The sequence below is a fragment of the Hydra vulgaris genome, chromosome 08 (genome assembly GCF_038396675.1).
Source record: "Hydra vulgaris chromosome 08, alternate assembly HydraT2T_AEP".
NCBI lineage: Eukaryota > Metazoa > Cnidaria > Hydrozoa > Anthoathecata > Hydridae > Hydra > Hydra vulgaris.
The window spans coordinates 52448566-52474467 of record NC_088927.1 but is presented as its reverse complement, the minus strand read 5'-3'; the positions used below and the strand labels follow the sequence as shown (position 1 = coordinate 52474467).

The window sequence follows — 25902 nt, the reverse complement described above, 5'->3', positions numbered from 1 at the left end:
ATATATTTGCGCAAAATGCATTTTTAGGAAAGTAAAAACTATAAGACAGTAAAAATTTAACATGAGATTTTTTCTAGGGAGTAAAAAAAAAAAAAAACGTTGTAGTAAAAATCTCATACTTCAACGGAACAAATGAAATTTGGCCAAGTTTTCTAATTAGGGACTTTCACGGCGTAGGTTTTCAGCCGTATGAGATTTTACGTACGAGTTGCGTATCAGAATAAATAAATTTAAACAAACTGTATTGTTCTCTAACTCAAAAACTATTTTAAAAAAATGCAATAAGGCGTTTTGTATTTGTAACTTTCTTGAATCCTTCAAGCATTCCACCTTTAATTGCTCCTTGGAAAAGTAAATACATTGTACCTTTCTATAATGCCATTTATGTTTAAAATGCTTTATATAAAAGAGAAGGCAATTTAAGACAACGGATATTGTATTTTGACGAGCAGAAAATTGTTAAAACTTTTAAACTGCATTATTTTGTTGGAGAACTTATAAAAAAATCTTTTGGAAAATAAATTTGTCACTTTAACTTTATTTAAAAATAAAATTCCACAGTAATCCATAGTGAATGTACTGTTGGTGTGAGTAGACTATGTTGCTATCTATTTGCATTATTGTTATTTCTAAAAAAGTTTCATAAAGTAATGGAAAAAACATTATTGCTTTTTATGTATTTATGTGCCAAACAACTTAAATAGCATTATCGGAAAAATATCGTATAATTTCTATTCACCAAGTTAAAGTTTCTTCAAACATCTAAAGGTGACCTTGTTTCTACTGATTTTAAAAAGTTAACCACAGTAAATATTTTGATAATTATAATGTAAAATAAAAAATGTATACTATTCCTAAAGATAATTTAGATAATGATTACTAGATAATTTGGATAATGATAACCACTAGAGCAGTCGTAGCGATTAGAGTGTTTGCTTTAGAAGCAAGAAAACCAGGCTCATCCGAGCTCTAGACATATTTTGCACCATCGGTAAGAAAACCTAGGTAAGAAGCTCTTGCGCGGTGTTCTATGACAAGAATTTTTGGTCTTTTTAGGGCACTTAAAATAAAAATTAAAAAAATAAGTTAAAGAATAAAAAAATGATTCAACATTGAATATTTTGGAAAAGCCAAGTAAAGTTAGTCGAGAAAACTCAAAGACTCTGATGATTATGTATAAGAGAAAACATCTTTTGAATAAAATATGTGAAAAATTCATACTACTCATTTATACATAGTCATATTAACTATCTTAATATTGCCTAGACAAACAATCATTCATCTTTCCTAAAAAATGTTTATACAAAACAAAAACAAGCAAGACGATTAGTTTTGGTCGCAGAAAGGTACGAAAGCGCCACTTAAATCTATTGATATATTTAAAAGAACTATAAAAAAAAACACTTTTACAAAGTTTAAGCAATACATACACTCTTTCATTGTTTTAAAAAAAGAATTTTATTTAATGATATATCTTTCTTGTTGTTTTTGTTTGCCTGTTTTAATTTTGGATAAAAACATAAATAGATAAACTAAAACCTTCAAAATGTGTTGAATCTTCTTAAATTTAAATTTTTTTAAAATATTTTAGTATATATAAATAAATGTCACGTTTTGTATTAAATATGTAAACGTACCAATATGTACCAATTTGTTAGTTTTTTTTTTTAAAGATTTAATTCTTTTTTGCAAACTTTATAATTTTTTGCAAACTTTTTAAATTCACTTATTTGTATAATACTATAACTTTGAACATTTTATTTTATTTTTCTCTATTTCATGGAAGAGGCTTGATGATAAGACATTTTGTCTTTTACTTGCCTCAGTTAGATAGTAATTATATACATTTATTTGAACTTAAAGATAACATTATAAAAGGTGTGCATATTGAAGAAATAAGTAACTAACTAAAAAAAAAGTACTTTCATAAACAAAAAATTGGCCTTTACAAAATCTATAAAAAAAATACTGTTCCTAAAAAAAATATGAATAACAATATACTTACAAGTGATGAAAACAGTCTTCACAGTTTCTGCAATAGTATTCAACACTTAGAGCAACATAAATAAATGTTAAAATTAAGAACATGTATACCCTCTGATCATATTAATTATATAAGAATTGTTAAAAATATTTCAAAAATAAACCCCCCCCCTCCTTCCGAAAAAAAAAACTATCATTAGGGCCCCAAATTTCTAACATGTTGCCTTTTAGGTATTACTACTATAAAAATATATGATAAAGAATAAATATTAGAATTTATTATACAACACCAACACTGTAATTAGGACTTGATACTTTTCCTGATAAAATTAGAAGTTCCTTTAAAAAATGGAAATGAAGTTACTTACCCAAATGTGTCAAAAAAAAACTTAATAGTGCATGCTTTCATTATTTGTGGAGGATTTTATACTGAAGTATTTACTTGATAATTAGGGTAAAGTGTTCAATGTTTTTCGAACAAATTAAAAATGTATGTCAGTTAACAGCGTTAGTTTAGTCTGACTTATTATGTTTTAATAATTTTGATATCACTTTATACATCTTAATCTTATTAAAATTAAGTACTATTTCTAAGTAAGAAATAACATATTGCGGGCGTGGCGCAGTGGTTAATATAATATAGTGCGCAGTGGTTAAAATAATATAGTGCGGCCGTGGCGCAGTGGTTAGAACGCTTGCTTTATAAGCAGGAGATCTAGGTTCGAAACGAGCTCTGGACTTATTTTTGCGTCACGGTAAGGAAGGAGGCGTGAACTTCCAGTTTAAATGCACTTCCGCGGTGCTCTGTGACAAGACCGTTAGGACTTCTTGGGGCACCTAAAATAAAAAAATTAAAAAAAAAAAAAAAAATTTAAAAAAGTTTATTCAAATGGTCAACTTAAAATAAATAAAACAATGACCAAAAACAACCTTTAATAAATCGAATTTACGCTGAGATTTATGTATATTATATACAATTTGATAAAAAATCTAAAAGTTTTAAATTAGTCGCAATAAAAATAGGTTATAAAACATAACTTTATTAAAATATTTTTTATAACATCTGCATGCATTCTATTAAATTTTCCTTGCCTTTCCATTAAGAGACACAAGACAATAATTTTCAATGTTTCACTTTCTCAACGTTGTCAAAGCAACGTTTTATTAACGTTGGCAAAGTAACACTTTTTCGAAGTTTTCAAATTCCTCATTTTCAACGTCGATATCATTCCAATCGGCGTGACGTCACTCCGTCTTATAAGTATTGTTTTAAAATTAACTTGAATTGAGGGAAAACAATCTAAAAAATCTGTTGCGGTTTATTGTTTTTTTTTTTTTTTTAAATCCTATAAAGTTGTTGTGCAGTAAGGTTGCACTAACATAATAAATAAAAGATAAAAGCTAGTCTTTTTAAAGATAAAGTACTTGAAAAAAAGTGGTTAAATACGATACATCGTGCTGTAGATAGTAGTGCATGTAGCAAACAATGGTTTCCTAAAATCTTGTAGTATTTTTCTTTATTCGATACACTTGATTACTGGTTGGATACTTTTAATTTGCATCGCAATTTAGTACAGGTAAATAAATATCAAATATCAGTACTTTTTATATCCTAAAACAACCAAAATATTATGTAGAGAGCAATATAAAGCATCATTTTATTCAAACAGAGATTAAATTTTAATGTAATTTTAGGACATAAAGTTATTGTTTAATAATGTTTTCTTGACTTTGCGTATAAGTATAAATAGTTTGTTTTCCCCCAATTCATTATGCTTACTTTTGATTTCGTGATATAGTCACGTGATTCCGACTGGATGGATATGTTACGTTGAATTAACTTTATAAATTGATTAAATATGTTGAAGAAGCAGCTAATGTGTAACATTGATAAACCTTAAACTTTGAGGCGTTTTCACAGTGATTATTTGGGTACTTTTATTCAACATTGAATATGAGCGATTTTTTAAGGAGATAAGATAGGTTTAAATTTATAAGCGTTAAAAATGTAACGTTAACAAAGCGGTTTATTTTTAACGTTAATAAAGCATAAATTTTAAAACGTTTTTAAATTGGCTTTTTTCCACGTTGAACAAACGTTTTATTTTGAGATTACGGTACGTTTTCAACGCTTATTTAAAGTTTCAAATTACCGCGATTTGGTATACAAAAACAGACATTGAATCAATGTTAAAAGCACGTTGTTTTTTTGACTGTAACGTTTTTTCTACGCTGCAACTGGTTTTCAACGTTGATTCAAATGCTGACATATTTTCTGGGAGGCCACAGTCAGATTATTTTAAATCTTGCATTTTTTCAGTTAACCAATTATTTCTATGAGATTTGATATGATGGACATTATCGCAGGGCAATAAAATGTTTTCAGTTTCCCGCTATGGAGAAATCGAACTGAATTTTTAAAGAATACTTGATTTACTTTATTTCCTCCAAATAACGAGCAAATTATAAAACTTAAAACAGTAGTTGCAAAATGTTTTTGCATTATTTAATGCTTTTAACATTTTTTGGTAATAAAAAATATTCATCAGAAATTCTAATTCTAAAGCTTTTGATTTTGCAAAATCAAAATCTCATTGCAGTCGTATTATAATACAACTGTATAGAGATTTTGAAATTGCAAAATACTCAAAATCCTTAGAATTAGAATTTTTGGTGCACATTTTTTATTGCCAACAAATGTTAATGCATGCATGCTAATAATTTGTTGCAAAACAATTTTTTTTTAATGATTCATTACAATGGAGTGTAAATATCAAAAAGCTTCAATAATTTGTAAGTAAGATGAAATTTTATGTATTCGATAACTGCTTAGTGGTTTAATAGTGCATCAAGTTCAACAATGAAAACCTTCGAACAGCATTTACATTTTAGTTTTTGAAAGAAACTGTGAAATTGCAGAGGTATTAATATAATCTTTACGATGGATTATTTACCCATTATCCACTCTAAAAGATATTACTGGAAAAAAAAAAACAACTTTTTTGCTTACTTTGTTGCAATGGTCATCGAAACAACTAATTTCATTTTAATCCAAGTGAGATGAAATTTTATCAGCCTTTACGTTTCGTGTAGATGGTAGTAATTTTGTTGCTGTTCTTTTTTTTTTTGGTAGAGGTGTAGGAATTTGATTCGGCAATACACAGATAAAAGTAGTTAGAGGACTTGAAGAATGAATTTTACCATAAACTTGAAACGTTTCATAAATAATTGGACAATAATTTTCGCAAATAAATGTATTTGGGCTGTCTGAAATAATTTCTCTTAGTGTTGCATGAATCCATCTTTTTCTTTCTTGAGGATTACGATTTTTGTTTGATAACCGAAAAAAATTTACTCTATGTTCTTTGTCATAGTTGCTTTTGCAACCAGTTACAAAACATTTAACGGACATGATATAGTCTTTTTGTTGAAATAAAATTTAACATTTTTAAAATATAGAAAATATTCTACATATATATATATATATATATATATATATATATATATATATATATATATATATATATATATATATATATATATATATATATATATATATATATATATATATATTCAATAATAATAAGCATAATAATTTTTGTGTGTGCGTGACTTTATATGGAAAAAAAATGCAAAAAGAAATATATTATTTTAAAATAACTTTGAGAACTTAATGTAAATTTCATTAGAATTAGATGCCCGATACTTTAGTTTTTTTAAAGTAAGTCTTCAAATTAACTTCTCTTGTTTTCAATTTCATCACTTGAATCTTCTTCAATTACAAAATTCTAAAAATGTAAAACAATCGCATCACAATAGTAAGTAGTATATTTTAAGAAGATTATGTGCATATAATATATTAAAAAAATAAAGTTTACGGTTTTATTATTGCAGTCTTGCCCGTGATAGATACAGCATGCAGACATACATTTTAATCCATTTTTCTTGCAAGAACACATACTAACTCTGCGCAAATTTTTTGACAAAGTCTTACAAACACAACGAATCACTTTGATATATTGGTTAGTGCTACATCTTTGTCTGTAGGTATTGAAAGAAGACAACCATTATCTAATTTCCATCCCCATTCTTTTGGATCTAAGCTGAAAGATTCATCTAGCATTTTCCATTCAATAACCTGGAGATGTACTCTAAAACCATGAAAAAAGCAGCACGATCTGTTGGTGGTAACTTTTCTGGTTTAATATTTCTTTCACAAACCATTTGTTTATATTTCAAAAATATCTAAGAAATAATGCTAAAAAATATGACATTTTCTCAATCTAAATCTAAATTTTCTCAATCTAAATGAAGGACGCAAGTCCAAAAAGTCAAAATTAAACGTTTAAATGTTTACCGCATTTTCCTAAACAAAGATTCTACATTTTCACCAAAAAATTCAATGAAAGCCTTTACAGAAGATTCTCCAACTTCTTTTTTGGTTGCCCAGTAATCCAAAATAATTTCAGATACTGATTGTCTACTATTTGAATTTTAAAGTATTTTTCAAAAACAACGTTTTTCTTAACAAAGTATTGAAGATGTCGAGTCACATCCTGACTCTTCATGAACAAATAACAGATGTTCTCTAAAATCCATTATTCAAAATTGAGCATCTTTTATTCTCCAGAGTTTTTTCTTGCTTTTATGATAAAATAAACTTCATTTAATTAATCTTTCCAATGATAAATTAGCATCACTGCTATATCAGTATCATCGGAAAAAACAATGCATGGTGAAATTTTTTTGCAACTTCCAACAGTTTAGAGACAATTTTTGTATCAGCATCCCCTTTGCATAGATATACTTTTTGGTCATCTTGTTTAAGATAATCTGACAAAATAAAATTAACTGTGCTTTTTTGTGTGAAATTGATAGAAATTGCTTATGTGAGTTCGGAATCTAATTATTTTCTCTCATAACAAAATTTTGGGAAAAACCATTGCAATTTGTTCTAATTATGTGTTTGTTAGATTTATTTGAAAACCCTTTATTATGACCATTAAATATAATATAAGTGGTGGCATACTTTTTTTTATATAGCTGACGTTGGTCTCAACAATTTTTATATATCTCATACCTTTGTTCCAAATAACTCTGTGGAGTAAGGAACCTCTGCCAAGGACATACATGCACAAGCAGACGTTTGTACTAGACTTAATTTTGTTGTCAGGAAGAATCAGTTTGCGTAAAGATAATTTGTTTGCTTTCAGCGTTAGCTTATTTTTAAATAATAGTTGTGGGATAATAATAGTTGAGCTCATAATCAATGTGTAGTTAAGCATCATCCTCTCTTTCTGCAGTTGCTGCAAACCTATTAAAAAGTGTTGAATCGACACAATTAGTTTGTTTGTCTAGTTATACGCTATTAGTTAAAACATCCAAAGAAAAAAACGTATTTTTTTTTTTAAACTTTGCTTCATTGAACTTAAGACCGCCAAAAAAAATTTTTAAACGAACGTCTATGTTCTCAGCCTTGTCGCAGTTGACACAATCTTTACCATTGACTCACACAACACCCGTGGATACTGAATATAGCATTCTATCATCATTATTGAATGGATTTCTTACAGCAAACCATTCATAAAACAACTCACTATTTCATAATCACATACTAATCTTTTAGTACCCGCTTTCTTATTGTTTTTTAAAACTCCGATATCAAATCTAGGTAATTTTTGCATTGCTTCATAAACACTTGCAGAATACAGATGCTCATTGTCCATAGGTTGCGTAAATTTTCATCAAATCCTCTACTTCTTGTTTTTTTTTTTTTTGTGATCTTTTTTTAATTTATTTTTATTCCATTTTATATTAAACCAACTTTGCATTTTAAAGAACGCATCAGGGTCTGCTAAATTACAAGATCAGAAGATAGGCCAGCCTTATACCTTGCAGATTGGTACACTGCGTGACAACCATCTAAAAATTGTTGTGTAACTACATGTTTTGTTTCTCTAAGATATTGAACTTCTGGCATGTATAACCTGGGATACTTGGCATGGTTTTAATGTTCTAATGCGGAAATAATTAACCATTTTTGAGATTGTTTTTAGATGCAAATACCAGTTACAAGTTCTCTCTGGAATTAAAAGTTCCTTTATGGTACCAATGTAGAATATATACAAGATACAAAGTTTCGCAGTGCGTCATTCATATGATGTGTAGGTTAATATGGCAAATTCAATATTTTTGAAAGCATTTGTATTAACAAGTCTGATTAACTCTTTCTTGTTCATATCATTTTGCATTGTCATTTTATAACTGCAAATATCTAGTTTTTGTTCGTCAACTAAAATATCCATTATATGACTTATGCATGCACTCTTAGACCAACACGTGACCTCTTAAGGAATTTGAAACAGCTTTTCCTTTAAGCATATACTTTACCGTATCTTCAGAGCAAACTTGCTTTAACACCTTTTTCAGGCTAGTTCATGTCATTAGTTTTCCAATTCTTCCGAGAAAACCCATCATTGTGTGAAACCCTAAGAGTCGACATACTATATTGAGGTTCTGATCTTTTATAACACCGAGCGGTTTCTGCCACAAAGGCTGATCAAACGTAACGCTGGGAATAATTGTTTTATATTTATTAGCTTTATCAATTATGAAAAGCAGTGTAAGTATATGCAAGTTTCACCTTAGGAGTTAATCATAGGTAAAACCTTGATGAATGCTGTTTCATTACTTGTTGTTGATTGTGATGTTGTATGCATCATATAACCTGACCAGTTTGGGCGAGGATTATTTTTTGAGCTAAAGAACCATGCGACAAACCAAACAATATCACTAATTTCGGGCGCACGAAATACTTCAGATACATATATTTTATTGGTTTAAAACTTACATTTAGCAAACCGTGATAGCTTGATCCGTGATAAGGCATTATTTTAGAAGACACATCAGATATGTTTTTAATAGACTTGTGTTTCAAACACGTTATGCTTTCATAATTGTATTTAGAAGAAGAACATATTGGTATTAAAGCTATTCCGTGAAACTCTCCTTTTCCAGTCAATGTTGTGATAGAGATTGTCAGCCACTCAATGTAGGAAGGTCGGCTTTTGTTCCTGCACAGCATTTACTTTACTAACTGCAGCAGATGACTTAAACAACTTCTGTTCATCGGTGGATATTGAAGATCCAAATTTACAAAGGTGATTCACAAGCAATTTTTTTACAAAAGATATATCAATCTACGCCAATCCCAAATGGAATTGGTGCTTTCATAAATCTTCGTCGCAAAACTTGAGTAGTTCATTGTCCTAAACTAATTTATCAAAGCTTTACAACAATTAAAAGGCTTGGGAATCGCTGTAAACTCTTAGGAACCCACTTATGTCTATATTCAATGTCACCTATATCCTCTTGTGATTGATATACAGATTTATTTACATCCATTTTTCTGATTTTGCTCTTAATTATACTTGCATTGGGAGCAATAACATTATCTTTAGTATAATCTTCTTTTTTTGAAATTTTGATATAATAAAAGAATGTCTCTAAACACAAACTAAATTAGATTGACCGGAGAGTTATCCTAAAAAAGTATGATCACCATAATGTTCAAGTAATTTTCATTTTAAAGATATCGTTGAGTAATATGAATAACTATTACTAAGTTTTTTGATCTTAATGTGCACATCCGAAAAGGTACAATGTTTGCAGTCAGTCATAACAAGACATCCAACGAGAATCTACAGCGTTTCCACATTTTTCCTCTCTATTCAAAGAACGTTCAGTTATTTTGTTAATCAATGGTATGGATTCAATTTTAGCAATTGCTGAATGCTTGTGGTCTACCTTTTTGGTACAAAGAAAACATTTTGATTTCCAATCAAATACTTCTTCAAATAAGTTTCTTTCTTGATACACATAATTACTGATCTTTACGACTATCCACAAACTATGTTCTACAGCTATGACAGACTAGTACTGTTGTACTTTTTTGCGTGTTCTGTCGCAACTGGACTTTAATATAACTAATAATGTGCAAAAATAACTATCTGGTATGTTATCTTATCTGTTATTTTATTAAACTTTATTTAATAAAAAGTATATTTGTTTTTCATTTATACAAAGTATAAATAAACAATTTGAAATAATTCAGCAGAACGTCATTAATGAATATGAGTTATTACGTCAAACTGACGTTTTAACAAACTGCGCGAAATAAGTTTTGACAAAATTTTTATTAGATGTATTGTAAATTGTGTTTTACTTCCATTCTTTTTTAAAAAATTAAATTTATAAGAATTAATCTTTTTCAGTACTTTGATATGTAAAACTTTCATTACCCCATACTCTCGCAACTGTAAGTTACAGTTCTCATTATTTTTTGTGGTCTGAAATAAAATTAATTTTACTTTTTGGCAAAAAAAACAAACCCTTTTATTAAAGGATTATGTTCTTTTTTACTGTTAAGAAGGTAGTCCCCTCAAAAAGTGCTTGGTGGTAAAAGTTAATTATTTTGATACCAAGTTATATTCCTTAACGTGAATATTGACAAAGTATTAACAATTTAGACAATTAAATAAAAAGATTTTACTATAACTTTTTCAATAAATCCATGTTTCAAAAATTCATTACTTAAAACTTATTAACTTTGAGTAGATCTGCTTGCATTTGATAGTTTTTTCACCCTTAAAATACTGTATTGTAGAGTTTAGTTATATATAAATATCTAGTATTTGATAAACTTAAAATTTTAATACACATATTAATTGTACCCTAATCTCTCTGTAGGGTATTAAAACCTTTCATCGCAAACACAATCTAAACTATTTTTACAGTATTTTGAAGATTCCCATTCAGATTTGTATAAATTTATAAATGCATTTATAAATTGTTTGACGCCATTGATCCTTTACTTAGTTGGAAAAAGACTTGGTTTAAAGTGTTAGGAGCGTTAGCTAATAGGATCTTTTTATATACGATTTTGAACTTTACAAATAAGTTTTTCCTACTTTTAAGTACCATTAAGTGACTAGAACAACCAACAAAAAAATTAATGTAGCCATGTTAAACAACACAACAAGAATAAATTAAATCAAACCATAACAGGTTTAGCAAATTTTGACACAATGACACTTTAATGAAAGCAAACATTCATCAAAGTATTAGAATACAAAATCAAAGTTTCAATATTTTAGTTTAAAAAATAGTTTAAAAGTTTATTTGTTTTAACTAAAAAAAGTTAAAAAAAAAAGTTTAATATTAACATATTTATATTTAGCAAAAGAAAAAAAATGGAAAGCCTAAATGAGGAGAACTTTGGTGGATACGATGCGTATTTTATAAATGAACTTTTAGATGAACATGAATGTCCTGTATGTAAAATGGCTCTTCGTAAGCCTATTCAAACACTATGTGGTCATCGACTTTGTTTGTCATGCGCAGAAGAAATGAGAAAAAGGTATTAACTTTTGTAGATTGAAATTGCTAGTAATGTGGCATTTATATAAAAATACATTTAGTAGACTACATATTTCCAAGCTAGCATGCATACACTAAACCAAAATATGTAAAACTATTGTTAATGCTGCCTTTTTTTTGTTTCGACGCTAACCCAACGTTGATCTAATATCAACTTTAATTTTAAAAGCAGCTTGATTTGTTATATTGATCCAATGTAAGATTAATCTGGCAAAAGTTGATTTATTTAAAATATAAACACAACATTGATCCAATATATCTGACCCAATGTTCATTTAATGAAATGGGTTTATTTTCATTCAATGTATAAAATGTAATTTGGGTGTAGAAAGTTCAAGAGTATTCTTTGGTAGTTATGTTGTTTCTTTTTTTAATCAGCTTTTAATTATTTTAATTGTAATTATGTATGAAGTGGTTTTTTAACGCCGATTATTGTGGGTAATTTAAAAGGATAATTTGTTTGGAATGAAAAGAAGTTTTAGTTTCAACAAAGAAAATTACAAGCTAAGCGGACATATATTTAACTATAAAATTGTTTGACATATTTCAAACGTATGATGGAACTTTGGACGTTGCCGTGTGAATACAACGACCGAAAGCAGTTGCTATGTAAAAGTGCAATTAATTTTTTCAACCCTTCTTTGAAAAATTTAGTATATGATGCTTTAAACGCTGAAGGTAAGCAAGATAAAAGGGAAGTTGAGCGTTGTTTGTTGGCAGCATTTTCTGTAGATGCTTATACTGCATACAAACTTTTTATAAAACGTTAATTGAATGTTGGAGAGAAATGTGTTTATGGCATTAAAAAACAAAATCAAGAAAATCATCAATATTTGATCGTGTCAAATAGAAAGTTAAACGGAAATGGAAAAGTAGAGAAGGCTCCAACCAATTATTTAACAAAGTTTCCGAATACAACATACCAAAACATGCAAGTACAGAATCCGAAAAAAAAAACTAGAAGATTGGATTAGTCGTAAATGGTTAATTGAAAATGACAAAAACAAAATAGAACTCTCCAAAGTGAAAACTCTCTTAATGGTTGTTATCCAACGAAATAAAGATATAAAATCAAATATGTTTTGGACTGGAGAGAAGCAGTTTTATCAAAACGTATACGAGAGTTGATACGACTTGGTAGGGTAACCTGGAGCAAAGCGAGACACCGGGGAAAAGTGAGACAATTAGGTTTTCTAGCTTTGCACAGAGTTTTTTTGAAATGATTCAGTAATTTTGTTTAATTAAATTAAAAATTTCATGTTTTTTTTTATGTTTTAAAGTAGTTTCCATCAGTTTTTTTATATAATATGACATAGAAAAGTAGGTTCAATGCTTATGAGTTACGTCAATTTGATTAAAAAATCAAAATTAATTTTTTTTTTCTTATGTGGAAAAAATCCATGTACGCTGTCATTTTTTACTACTGAACAAACATAGTATTGAGTTTGTAATCATTTAATTGTTATATTTCAGCTGCCATTCTTCTTTTTATGTCAGATTATTTTGTTTCAAAGATATTTAAGAAATATATAGGGTCATTTCGGATAAAGCGAGCCATCGGATAAAGCGAGCCGGTCGCCTAAATATTGCAATTTTACGAAATCAAATTATGCTTTCGATTTATAACAATTTATTTAATATTAGTTATTCATTTTAAAGTCTAATGAATATTTTAAAAACAGTTGCTAAGCAATTATTTTCGCGGTGGTATAATTATAATCATTCGAGTAGTAACAAAACGTTTTTTCGCTTTAAGACCTTATATTTTGTTTAGCTTCAATTAAGAAAAGTGAGTATTTCATATTTGACACTATTTATAGTAAATATGATTGTAATATTAGTAATATGAGAAACTATTTCAAAAAATACAGTGTTGATATGTATTTGAGCGATGATAAAGTTTTTTAATCGAATTTTCAACCTGGCTCGGTTTTGCATAACTGTTAGATAAACCGAGCCAAGGGCATTCAGGTAAACCGAGCCATTGGATTCTCAGCCCAATATGTTGTCAAATATTGAAAATTCTAGTTTGCCACTGCAATTGAGTATTGAACAGCCACCTGTACCTAATGCAGCTATGAATTTGCAGTTGATTTCTGTGACCGAATCCGTTGACATAATTAATCTGAATGAAATGCAATTGCCAGATATTTCAAATAGTTCTAGTGCTAAACTTGTTGATACAGCTAATAAAGATAATATTAATGCATCTAATTCTAATACTCGTCTAGATAAGCAGCATGAGCAACATGTCAATACTGATATTGCTGGTAGTACTTGTTTACCTACCACTGATGAAAATGCAATTGTGTCAATTGAACAAGCAGACCTCGATGTGTCTTTCGAAAACTTGATGCCAGTGCCACACAGAGATCGACCACAAAGCAGTCGGCCACGTAAGAAACCACCATCTTATGAATTGACATCAGAAGAAAATGTAGCATTTATTCAAGAAAGAACCAAACCAATAACAAAAAAAGCAGCTAAAGAGAAAGAGACCAGCAAAGAAAAGAAACAGAAGAAAACTGTTAAACAGAAGGTTATAAAGAAAAAGAAAGAATCCAAAAAAGAAAAGAAACAAAAAGAAGAGGACATTTGCAAATATTGTGGGTTTGCATATGGTGAAGCAACTGATCCTCTCATTGATGATGAATGGATTGAGTGTGACGCGTGCCGTGATTGGTTACATGAGAGCTGTATCGAAATAACCGTGCGTGGACAACTATGTGCTGATTGTGTTCAAACAACAACTAAGTAAATTAACTCTAGTTAAGACTTGATATTTTGCATTTTGTACTGCATCATTTATCTGCAGCTTTAGCAGTATTATTTTTATTAGACTAGTCGCTGACATTTTTATATTGCTTTTGTTCTTTAAATTTTTTGCATTGTATGCATTTGAGGTTAATGTTTGCAAACTTTTAATACCAGTTTACTATATCGTAGGTAATAAAGTTAATACTAATATAGTAAATATTATTTGTAATAATACTTCCAATTTTGTAAATTTTTGTCTGAAATAAAAGCTAAATGGCTCACTTCAGAATAATCATATAAGCTATTGGCTCGCTTTACCAATAATGGTGGCTCACTTTATAAATTTGTTAATATAAAGCGAGCCTTTCCTATGTATCATATATAGTTTACTTGGCTCACTTTATATTAGTGTGGCTCACTTTACATTATATCATAGTTTAGGTATCTGTTATAGAGTTTTCTAGTACAAGAAGTATTAAGATATCTCACGTAGTTATTAATACACACTGATTTTAGTTTTATTGGCTCGCTTTATCCGAAATGACCCTAACTTCACATTTACAGGGAAAGTGCGACAACGCTAGTTACTGAAAAAGATCGCCAAAGTAAACGTTTAGGATAGCAAGTTTATAAACTTTATAAATCGTCAAAGTAAACGTTTACGATATCATCATTTTATGAAAGAACGTTATGTAAAAGTAAAACATTATTTTATTAGAAACTTTAAAAGAATATAACATAACTTTGTTGTCATTTAGTGATCAAAAATTTTTAAATGAAAAACTACAAGAGAAAAACTAATCAAGCTAATTGGAACGAAAATGACATAAAAAATGCTATTACAACAGTAAAGTTGAAGCAGATGTCTTTAAGAAAAGCTTTTCAAAACTTTAGTGTGCCAAAAGATTCACTACATCGGCGTGTTAAAAAGGTTTCACTTGAAAGTAGTTTACATACTAATATACTTGGTAGATTTAGAAAAGTGCTTACTGATAACCAAGAACAAGATCTAAATAAGTATATTAAAGATATGGACAATTCATTTTATGGTCTCTCAATGATGGATACTAGATTGATAGTATTTGAGTTCTGCAGAAAAAATTTATTTCCAAATCCTTTTAACAAAGATAGTAAATTAGCAGGAGAGGACTTTTTGCGAGGCTTTTTAAAACGCCATACTGATTTATTACTTAGAAAACCAGAGGCAATTTCTATAAACAGAGTGTTTGATTTGAACGAAGATAATTATAAAATCTATTTTAGTAATTTAGAGAATTTGTTAGATAAATACTTTGAGTCACATCAAATTTTTAATTGTGATGAGTCTGGGTTGTCATACGTCCATAAGCCATTAAAAGTGATCTCATTTACACGAAAACGGTGTGTTTTATCAGTGACAAGTGGGGAAAAATCAGTCACAACAATAATTTTATGTTAATGTAATTCTGTTGGTCATTATATACCACCCATGATGATATTTAAGCGCAAAAAAAAGAAATTATTACTCACAGATAATGCTCCAGTTGGAACTATTCAAGGATGCTCAGAAAATGGCTGGGTTAATACTGATTTATTTCTTGAATTTATACAACATTTTTTTAAACATGTACGATGCACCTTGATCAACAAAGTTTTACTTATGTTTGACGGTCATCGTTCTCATACAAAAAGTTTAAAACTTATAGACTATGCTCGTGACAAGGACATCTTTGAGTAATAATAATAATAAAATCATACCTCTTGAAATTCACTTTGAATACGATAAAAATAAATAAAGTGAAATTTTACAGCAGCTAGAGTTGACTACATTAGAATTAATGAGTCATGATAAATTAAACCCAATTGAAAGCTTTTCAGAGACTACTGTTACTTCATCAAGTTCTTTTGAAGACATTCTTCAAAAGAACTTGATGACTTCAAATTCCAAAACTTTATCCTCCAAAAAAAAAATTAGCTGAAAAATCTCCAATTATAACTAGTTCTCCATATAGGAAAAAAATTTTGCAGTAAAAATTTTGCTTGAAAAAAATTTTGCTTGAAAAGAACAATGAGTAAAAACCAATAGGAAAAAGAAAAAAGAACAATAAGAAAAAATTTTTACTGGAAAAGAACAATGACAATAAATTAAACAAAAAAAAAACAAATGAAAAAGAACAACAAGAAAAGAAAACAAAAGAAATGCTTGATTGAAAAAGATGTAAACAATGAGGATTGGTTTTGTCCAGTTTGTCAAGGGAAATGTGCAATGGCACCCTAATTGACTGGATAGCTTGTTGTGTATGTACTGTTTGGGTACACGAAGACTGCACATTAAACATTGTTTGCTTTTTATGTGAATACATTTTTCTCCCTGAAAGTGTCTCGTTTTGCCCCAGGTAACCCATTTGGATTAAATGTTGCGCCAGTGATTATGAAATATCTTCATGTGTCATTAAAGATCAAGATGATTTGGTGAAGTGGGGAGTATCCACCAACATGAAAAACATTTTGTCAATGAGAAAATAGTATGACTCTTATTTGTTAACAGACATTTTGAAAAATTTAGTTTGAAGAGTTAGGAAGGGGAACAGATTGGATGAAATGGGGCTCGTGTATTGAGATTGTTTTTGAGTTGTAATTATTGAACTTTAACACGAATGTTGGTGTAAAACTTTCATCCGCGTATTTTTATACATAATGAAACGTAAATAACTTATTTTTTAATTTTTATAATTTTTAAGACATGTTTGGGTCCTGTAAAAATAGGTAGTTTTACATAAAAGCCATATATTTAAATTAAAAAGAACGTGGTTGCAATTTGCTTGGGTTTTGATAGACACATATAGAAATAGTAATAAAGCGCTGGAAAAATTTAGTTTTGTTTTTCTTCACATATTTTTAATGACGCATTTTTTTGTAACTCAACAAAAAATGGTGTCTTTTAACTCGTTTATGTTGATTTTTTAAACTTATTTTTCAAATAAAATAGCAACTAGTTAACTTTAAACTTTTTTATTTTTGAGTTAACTATTATTTTTTTATAAACCATCAACTCGAGGTTGATGCAATTTAATAACAAAAATGCCAGTTTGTATTTGGTAAAGACAGTTTGCAGTTTTTTGAAAAGAAGAGTCGTTTTGTTTGACAAAATGTTAGAACAATGAGGTTTGGAATGAAAAGTTAAAAGTGTGTACTTCAAGAGGTTTATGCGAGCAGCTAATGGTGATTGAGCTGTACATAGTGACAAGGGTATCGTGTGATTTGATACCAGTTCTTTGACAATCGGCGTATTTAAAGTTTACTTGTTTATTTTAAACATGTTTAATCATTTCATTAAAAAAATTTATTTGTAAAATATAACTAAGAAACAAATTTAGAAAGTTAATTTAATATAGAATTACAAAAATATGTTTAATAACAAAGTAAATTTTTATAATGCTGTAAATATTTAGCTATTTCAAGTATAATAAAACTGTTGTAGTTCTTAACTTGTTGCAGTAATCATTATTATACATAATGCAGTTATAATTATTTTACCTTATTATACATATATACTATATACTATGGTATATAATAATATATTATATTATTATATACCATAATACATGAAAATAATATATGTATGGTAATAGTTACTGCAACAACTTACACTGCATGAAGTAATATTAGGGTAACGAGGGGCAAATTGAGACAATTTAGCACTAATTAATTTAATACAGGCCACATAATAACTTTTGAACAAAGAACTTGATACTTTTCAAATCTTCTGCCATTCTACTAAAACCTAACAAAAGAAAAGTTTCAAAACTACATGGCTTTGATCATCAGAGATTTATTGACAACACCTACCCTCGCAATGCAAGGCAAAATAATACAGATTTTTCTTGAAGTAACTCAAATAAATAACACTAAACCAAAGAGAATTTTAAGAGATTCAATAAGTTTATCATTTAATAGTATAATGCAGCTATTAATAATATATAAAATATAAGCAAACAAACATAATACATATTCAAATTGTCACTAGCCAATCATGTAATCAAGCGCACTGTCACTTGTTACTTAAACCACATATTGCTTCACCCATTTTTGAAATGAATAACTGTCCGAATGAGCCCAAGTTGTACATTTTAAACATTGACTCCAATGCAACTTACGATTATGAAGTAAGGCTGCAACAAGAAGTTGCAGCCTTACTTCATAATCCATTACAAAACATAATATACCCAGTCTTCAACACTTAAACTTTTAACCCTTTCTTCACTCTGTCCTTACCCTAATTCATTTTCTATTTTTTGTTCTTTTAAATTTTTTGATTTTTCAGAGGATTCAATTAGTGATTTTCTGTAATGTGATGTTGTTATTATCTGTGATTCTTCTCTCATTCTTGATGGTAAAGTAAGCTATTACTGGAATAATTAGCTGGAATTAATAGCTGTAATAGCTAAAGTATTAAAAAAGCATTTACTATATTTAAATCAATGGTTTCAGAACATCCTGACAACAAGTGAAAAAAAGGGCTTGACTTAACTTGTGATTCAATTTTATCAGGTTCATGTAGGATGTTTTTAGACAAGTCTTCCCAGGAAACGCGTGCGTTTTTTGTCTAGTATGTCCACGCATGAGTATAATATTTTAGGCAATTTGGCCATGGCCGATTGCAAGTTCTTTAGGCGTTGCGGAAAAAACTAAGTTTCAAAAACAAAGAAAGCAAAACTAACAAAATAGGAAATTAATATAAATTTAAATAGAAAAAAATAAAAATAGCTTAAACAACTTTTGTACTGTTTTTGTTTGTTTACTTCTTTGGAGCGGTTGTTGTTATCGGCAAAAAAAAACAGTTATAATTTGACTTTAAAAAGAACGATTTTCATATATTTTTTTGTTTTTTTTTAAAGAGAAAAACGAAAATATAAATTTCTATCTATATTTGTATAATTTTAATGTAATAAGTGTATATTGTCCCTATATGAATACGTCTATACAATGCACAGTGGGCCAGGTGGTTGACATAAGTAAAAAAAAATTCTTAGAAACTACGTTATTGTATACCAATTCAAAGCTTAAACATTCAGCTTTTATAAAATGTATAAATCTTTGTATAATTATCAAGCAGTATGCTTCTAAGTTGTAAAATAAAAAGCTTTTTTTGATGAAAAAAGAATTTTTAGGTTGTTTTTTTTTTTTCGAAAATATTTTTTGCGTCACTAATAACCATAAAATACTTGACAATTTTAAAACCTCTCTTTTTATTGCACAATTTAATAAAATCAAGTATTATCTTTGAATTGAGCTATTACAACACTGTTTTGCACGTAAGTTATGTCAAAAAAAAATGATTTCAGATGACGACGTACTTCAAGTGCTTTTTTGATAAAATTTCACTAATATAATCAAATACTTTTACGTTCCAAGGTGGTCAGTAATTTGAGACTTTAAATATATTGTTTAATATGTATATTATTAATACAAATTTGATTTACAATCCTCGGATGTCCGCCTGGTCTCTAATTATGAATTTTACAAATTAACTGATCTATTCAAATTTTATGTGGCGAAAACATGATAAGCATTTTGTTTTAAATGGCTATGTAATTATTGGGTTTCAGTGAGTCTAGATTAGTGTTATAAACTTGTTTTAATATTGACACATCTTAAAATATCTATTTATAAGACTTTGCAAGTGTATTTTATGTTTTTATATACTTAAAACATTTAAAGTATTGATATTTATTCATATATAAAATAAGAAAAATTGAAGTTAGCTGATCCTAATATGTTGGGTGCAATTGTAAATGGTACGAACTTAACTGCACATAACAACTTGTCTAATTTCATAAACCATCTTTGATAAAGGTGGAATATGCAAAAGCTCTAAAATTCGTTTCGAAGAGAATAACAAACAATGGGTACAAAATGAACCAATATCGGTTCAATTTGTAATTGATAAGAATATTCTTTTAGCTGCCTTCATTGATAAAAATAGCTCTGCTCTTATTCAATTATAGTGTCCAGACCCAAGGTGAATTATGATTTTTCAAGTAATAAAGCAAAGAAAAGAAGATTGGCACCATTAGTTGCATCTTTTTCATCTTCATAACTATTGTTTACATCGGATTGTAGTTTGCACCAAGATGGTAAAGAAAAAAAGCTAAAGCTGCTTTACAATAATCAGAATATATGAATTTTTGAATAAAAAGTAATTTTAAACCAAAATTTTTATATTATTATATACAAAAAAAGGTTTAAGCTTTAGGTTCTTTTTTATATGGATTATGTACTGGTTTCCTGATATAATAAAAAGAGCCCTAGAACTGCATAAAAACACTAAAATTAGTAATATAATATGAGCTTAATTTCCTAAATGCATATAATAATCTTCAATCAGAATGCCACATTAATATTAGTCTTGTTTATAACTTTGATATTTTAAGAAATTTAACATGTTATCTAAATCGTGATATAATCGTGAATACCGTTGTCAGTTATTCCAGCCCTGTAAACACACAACGTCTTAAAGACGTTTAAAAAACGTCTTTTAGACATTTAGACGTTTAAAAGACGTTTATTAGACGTCTTTAAGACGTCGTGTGTTTACTGGGAGGTATCACAATCAAGCTGATAAAAATTCTTAGTACCTTTACATTTGGAGTGTAATAATAATGTATGTTGTAATTATGGGAGTAATCAGATAAAGTTATTACTTTAGACCACTTTATCTTTATTATGGTTAATAAAATATGTGGTTGCTAGGTAATTTAGGTGTCCATAGCAACCAAAAATTAAAACTCATTTCACGATTGATACCGCAACCTCAAATTAGCAATCCTTAGAAATTAGAAATCCTTACCTTGATAATACTTTTTATTAAATACCGTTTTCTTTCGTTTAAAACAACAATCTTTCAAAATTTGCGATTGAAACTAGTATTTTCTGAGGTAATGCAACAGTGTATTTATTTTGCATTATCTGCATTTTTTATACTTTTGGAAAGTTAAATATGTTGTAAAAGTTTTATTTTTTTTATATATTTATATATATATATATATATATATATATTTATATGTAATCAACATAAGAAACGTTTTTCTTTTTTTAGAAATAAGGGAGTCTTAATTTGTCCATTAGACAATAGCATTTTGGATTCTAGCAAAGTAACTATTTTTAACTTAGTTTATTAGTTTTATTTTTTTAAATCAGTTTATGTAACTTTTTGTAATTATATAGAAAAATCCAAACTTTAGTTTTTCAAAAAATGTCTGTTACTAACAATTGATAAAATGTTTTCTCATAGATTTTTCCCGATACAGCTATTGAAAGAGTTATAATGCAATTAAAAGTTAAATGTAATAATTTTTCCAATGGTTGTGAATGGACCGGAGAACTAAAAATACTTAATGTATGTTAATTAATTTTTGTTCAAAAATATTTGATGCAACAATTTTACTATGTCTTGGTGTTAAAATGCCTATAAACATTCTTCAATAATGTTTTTTTTAGTATGATTATTATTACTATTTGAAGAGCATTTTGCTAAAGGGGTTGAAGCGTTCATTTCATTGTTTTGGAAAAAAAATAATAATCTAATTGTCTGGCAAAATATGTTTTGAAAATCAATAGATTTTTAAGCCTAAACAAATGAAGATGAGTTTTTTTATTCATACTGACATAGTTAGAGTTCTTTTTTCGTTAAGAATCTGAACCTTTGAAAATCTTAATTTTGGGAAGAATAGCTTAGCTCCACTTTAAAAACTCGCTCTTTACTTATAAATGAAATTATAAAATATAAGTAATTTTATAACAGTTTAACTGAGGCAGACCAAAGTTTTTTGATTTACTATGGTATTCTACTTAATGACAATTATGACAAGTTTTTTAACCCATATCCAATAAAGTATAGAGGGATAAATGTTTCGATTTATAACAGTTTAGCTTTTTTTTAACTTAATGTAACCTAATAATTAATTATAATGTAATCTAATAAGTAGTTAATTAGTTAGTAGTTAAGTTAATGTAATCTAATAATATTTTATTGCATGTCAAAAAATTATTGTTTAAATGTTTTAAAGTGATTGTTCTTTTAGTAAACTTTGTAGAGATAAAAAAAAATGCAAACTATCTGTGTTTTCGTCAGGGTTCGTATACTGATTGGAACACTTTGAGCCGTAATAGCCTGAGAGAAGTAAGGGAGAATTAAATAGTAAGATTAAGTGTTAGTATTAGATTACTAAAATTTGGACAGATGTCCAGTAAAAAACTAAAGCTTATGTAGAAGAAGTAGGGACACATATTCTTTTCTATTTTACAACTGTCTACAACTGTCTAAGTATAGTCTTTTGTATTATATTGGTTCGGGTATAATTGAATATGTTGCGTTAGAAAAGTCAAACCAGTTGAAATTTGCCGTTTTATTCAAGAATCGCCCCTCATGACACCATGATCTTGGGTTAAAGAATCTAGCCAACTTGAATTTGTCGTTTTATTTGAGACTTCTTCCTGGTAACCTTGCCTAAAAATCATCCTTTTTACTTTTAGTACGATGATTCTGGGTTAAGAAATCTGCCTAATTGGAATTTGTCGTTTTGTTTATAGTTATTCTTTTGCGATTTTGCCCGAAAGAATTAACTTTTGACAATGTGATTTTGTGTTAAAAAGTCTAACCAGTAGAAATTTGTCGCTTTATTCAAGAATCGTCCCTCTTGACATCATGATCTTGGGTTAAGAAATCTAGTCTATTGGAATTTGTCATTTTGTTCATAATTATTTTATAGAAATCTGACTTGAGAGATTTAACTTCTGACATTGTGATTTTGCGTTAAAAAGTCTAATCTTGGGTTGAGGAATCTAGGCCACTGGAATTTGTTGTTTTATTTAAGACTTCTCCTTGGTAACCTTGCCTAAAAATTACCATTTTTATTTTTAACAACATAATTTTGGGTTAAGAAATCTAGCCAATTGAAATTTGTCATTTTATTCAAGAATCGCCCCTCTTGAGTTATGGATTCTAGCCAACTCAAATTTGTCGTTTTATTTAAAACTTCTCCTTCGTGACTTTGCCTCAAAATTATCATTTTTACTTTTAACACCATGATTCTGGGTTAAGAAGTCTACCCATTTGGAATTTGTCGTTGTGTTTATAGTTATTCTATTGTGTATTAAGATTTAACTTTAGTCATTGTGAATTTTGTGTTAAAAAAGTCTAACCAGTAGGAATTTGTCCTTTTATTCAAGCGCCAACCCTCTTGACATCATTATCCTGGGTCTAGAAATCTAGCCTATTGGACCACCGACATCGTTTTTATAGTACGGGGTTCAAGTCCCATCTTCGACTAAGACTTTTCCCTTTTTCCTCTAATTTTATATGAAACGGCAAATTCCTAGGGATTTGAATTTCTAACGCAAATTGACGATTTCAAAAGTTAGATTTGTAAGTTAGAGTTATAGTGAGATAACAAAGGAGAGGTCTTAAATAAAACGACAAATTCCAAGACGCTAGATTTCTAAACCCAAGATTATAATGTTAAGAGGGGTGGGGCTTGAATAAAACGACAAATTCCTATTGGTTAGACTTTTTAACGCAAAATCACAATGTCAATAGTGAAATCTTTCAGGCTAGATGACAATGGAATAACTATAAACATAACGACAAATTCCAATTGGCTAGATTTCTTAACCCAAAATCATGGTGTTAAAAATAAAAAATGATAATTTTTAAGCAAGGTTAACTTTGAGGCAAGGGTACCAAGAAGAAGTCTTATATAATAACGACTAATTCCATTGGGCTAGATTCGTCAAACCCAAGATTAGACTTTTAACGCAAAATCACAATGTCAGAAGCTAAATCTCGCAGGCCAGATTGCTATAGAATAATTATTAACAAAATGACAAATTCTCATAGGATAGATTTCTTAACCCATGATCATGATGTCAAGAGCGGTGATTCTTGAATAAAACAACAAATTTTTACTGGTGAGACTTTTTAACACAAAATCACAATGTCAAAAGTTAATTCTTTCGGGCAAGATTGCAATAGAATAACTATAAACAAAACAACATATTCCAATTGGATAGATTTCTTAACCCAGAATCATGGTAGTAAAAGTAAAAAGGATAGTTTTTAGGTAAGGTTACCAGGGAGAAGTCTTACATAAAACGACAAATTCGAGTTGGCTAGATTCCTTAACTCAAGATCATGATGTCATGAGGGGCGATTCTTGAATAAAACGACAAATTTCTACTGGCTAGATATTTTTTAACGCAAAATCACAATGTCAAAGGTTAATTCTTTCGGGCAAGATCGCAATAGTACAACTATACAACAAAACGACAAATTTCAATTGGCTAAATTTCTTAACCCAAAATCATGGTGTTAAAAATAAAAAATGATAATTTTTAAGCAAGATTACCAAGGAGAAGTCTTAAATAAAATGATAAATCTAATTAGCTGGATTTCTTAACCCAAGATTATGATGTCAAGAGGGGCGATCCTTGAATAAAGCGACAAATTACCAACGAGAAGTCTTAAACAAAACATTAAATTCCAGTTGGCTAGACTCATAAACCCAAAACCATGATGTCAAGAGGGGCAATTCTTGAATAAAACGACAAGTTCCTACTGGTTAGACTCTTTTAACGCAATATATTGAATTATACGCGAACCTATATAAGACAAAAGACTATACTTAGACATTTGTAAAATAGAAAGGAATATGTGTCCCTACTTCTTCTACATAAGCTTTAGTTTTGTACAGGACATCTGTCCAAATTTTAGTAATCTGATACTAACACTTAATCTTACTAGTTAATTCTTCCTTACTTCTCTCAGGCTATTACGGCTCAAAGTGTTCTAACCAGTACACGAATCCTGTTCGTGTATGAAAATATACTAAAAAATTATTGATATTTTAAAGTAATTTAGATAAGTTCTTTTTTTTAAGGAACATTTGGGTTCTTGCAAATATCAAACATTAAAATGTCTTAATAAACCGTGCTCTACTTCACTTTTGCTTAAGAATCTAAAAGAACACATGGAAAACCTTTGCATTTATCGTTTGGTTACCTGTCAATATTGCAAACAGAAGATTATTTTAAGTGAGAAACAAGTAAAAGCACTCAATTATTTTACTTTATTTTTAATTCTGCTAATATTTATATTTTGTTTTCAAAAAATAAAATTCAACTTAAAGTTTGTTATCACACACTCACACACACACATGCACACACACACACACAAACACACACACACACACACAGGCACACACATACAAGTACACAATTTTTGAGTTTTTTAAACACTTTCTGGACTTCTTACTCGGTGTAGTTAAGGTAATTTCAAAATATTTGAGCGTCTGTATGATATTTTGCTGACCACAAAACACTTTTATTAAATGACCATGAGGTTTCTGAACTATGACAAAACGAAAATATAAACCATAGGAGTTTGTAAATTTTGCCGTAACATAAAATAAAAGTGTTTGTGGCGAGAAAACTCAGACCGGAGATTATTATTTTTTATTTATTCTCCTAAAAGTTACGTTTGCTTGCCAATTTGAAATAAGATTTTAATTAAATGCGTTGTTTAGGTCAAAGGAACATCATAGTTCCATAATATGATCTGTTATGATTTTTATTGGCAGTTTTTCGTAACTATAAGCTCATTTTTAATCAGAAATTTTTAAAGAAAACATTTTTGTAATTTTTTGGTGAAAATTTACAGAAATGTTGTGTTTTGACAACTTAATTTAA

General features: G+C 28.7%; 1 protein-coding gene across 3 annotated transcripts in view; it reads left to right on the top strand.

The window, feature by feature from the left end:
• The first annotated feature begins 8157 nt into the window (after positions 1–8157).
• The window catches only part of LOC136083950 (TNF receptor-associated factor 5-like), a 102233-nt gene continuing 84488 nt past the window's right edge, over positions 8158–25902 (top strand). For all 3 annotated transcript variants that reach the window (XM_065803910.1, XM_065803909.1, XM_065803908.1), the window contains exons 1-4: positions 8158–11401; positions 21257–21311; positions 21452–21556; positions 25095–25259. In XM_065803910.1, the coding sequence (XP_065659982.1) occupies positions 11235–11401; positions 21257–21311; positions 21452–21556; positions 25095–25259 (492 nt within the window). In that variant the 5' untranslated portion in view covers positions 8158–11234. The remainder of the gene's footprint in view (positions 11402–21256; positions 21312–21451; positions 21557–25094; positions 25260–25902) is intronic.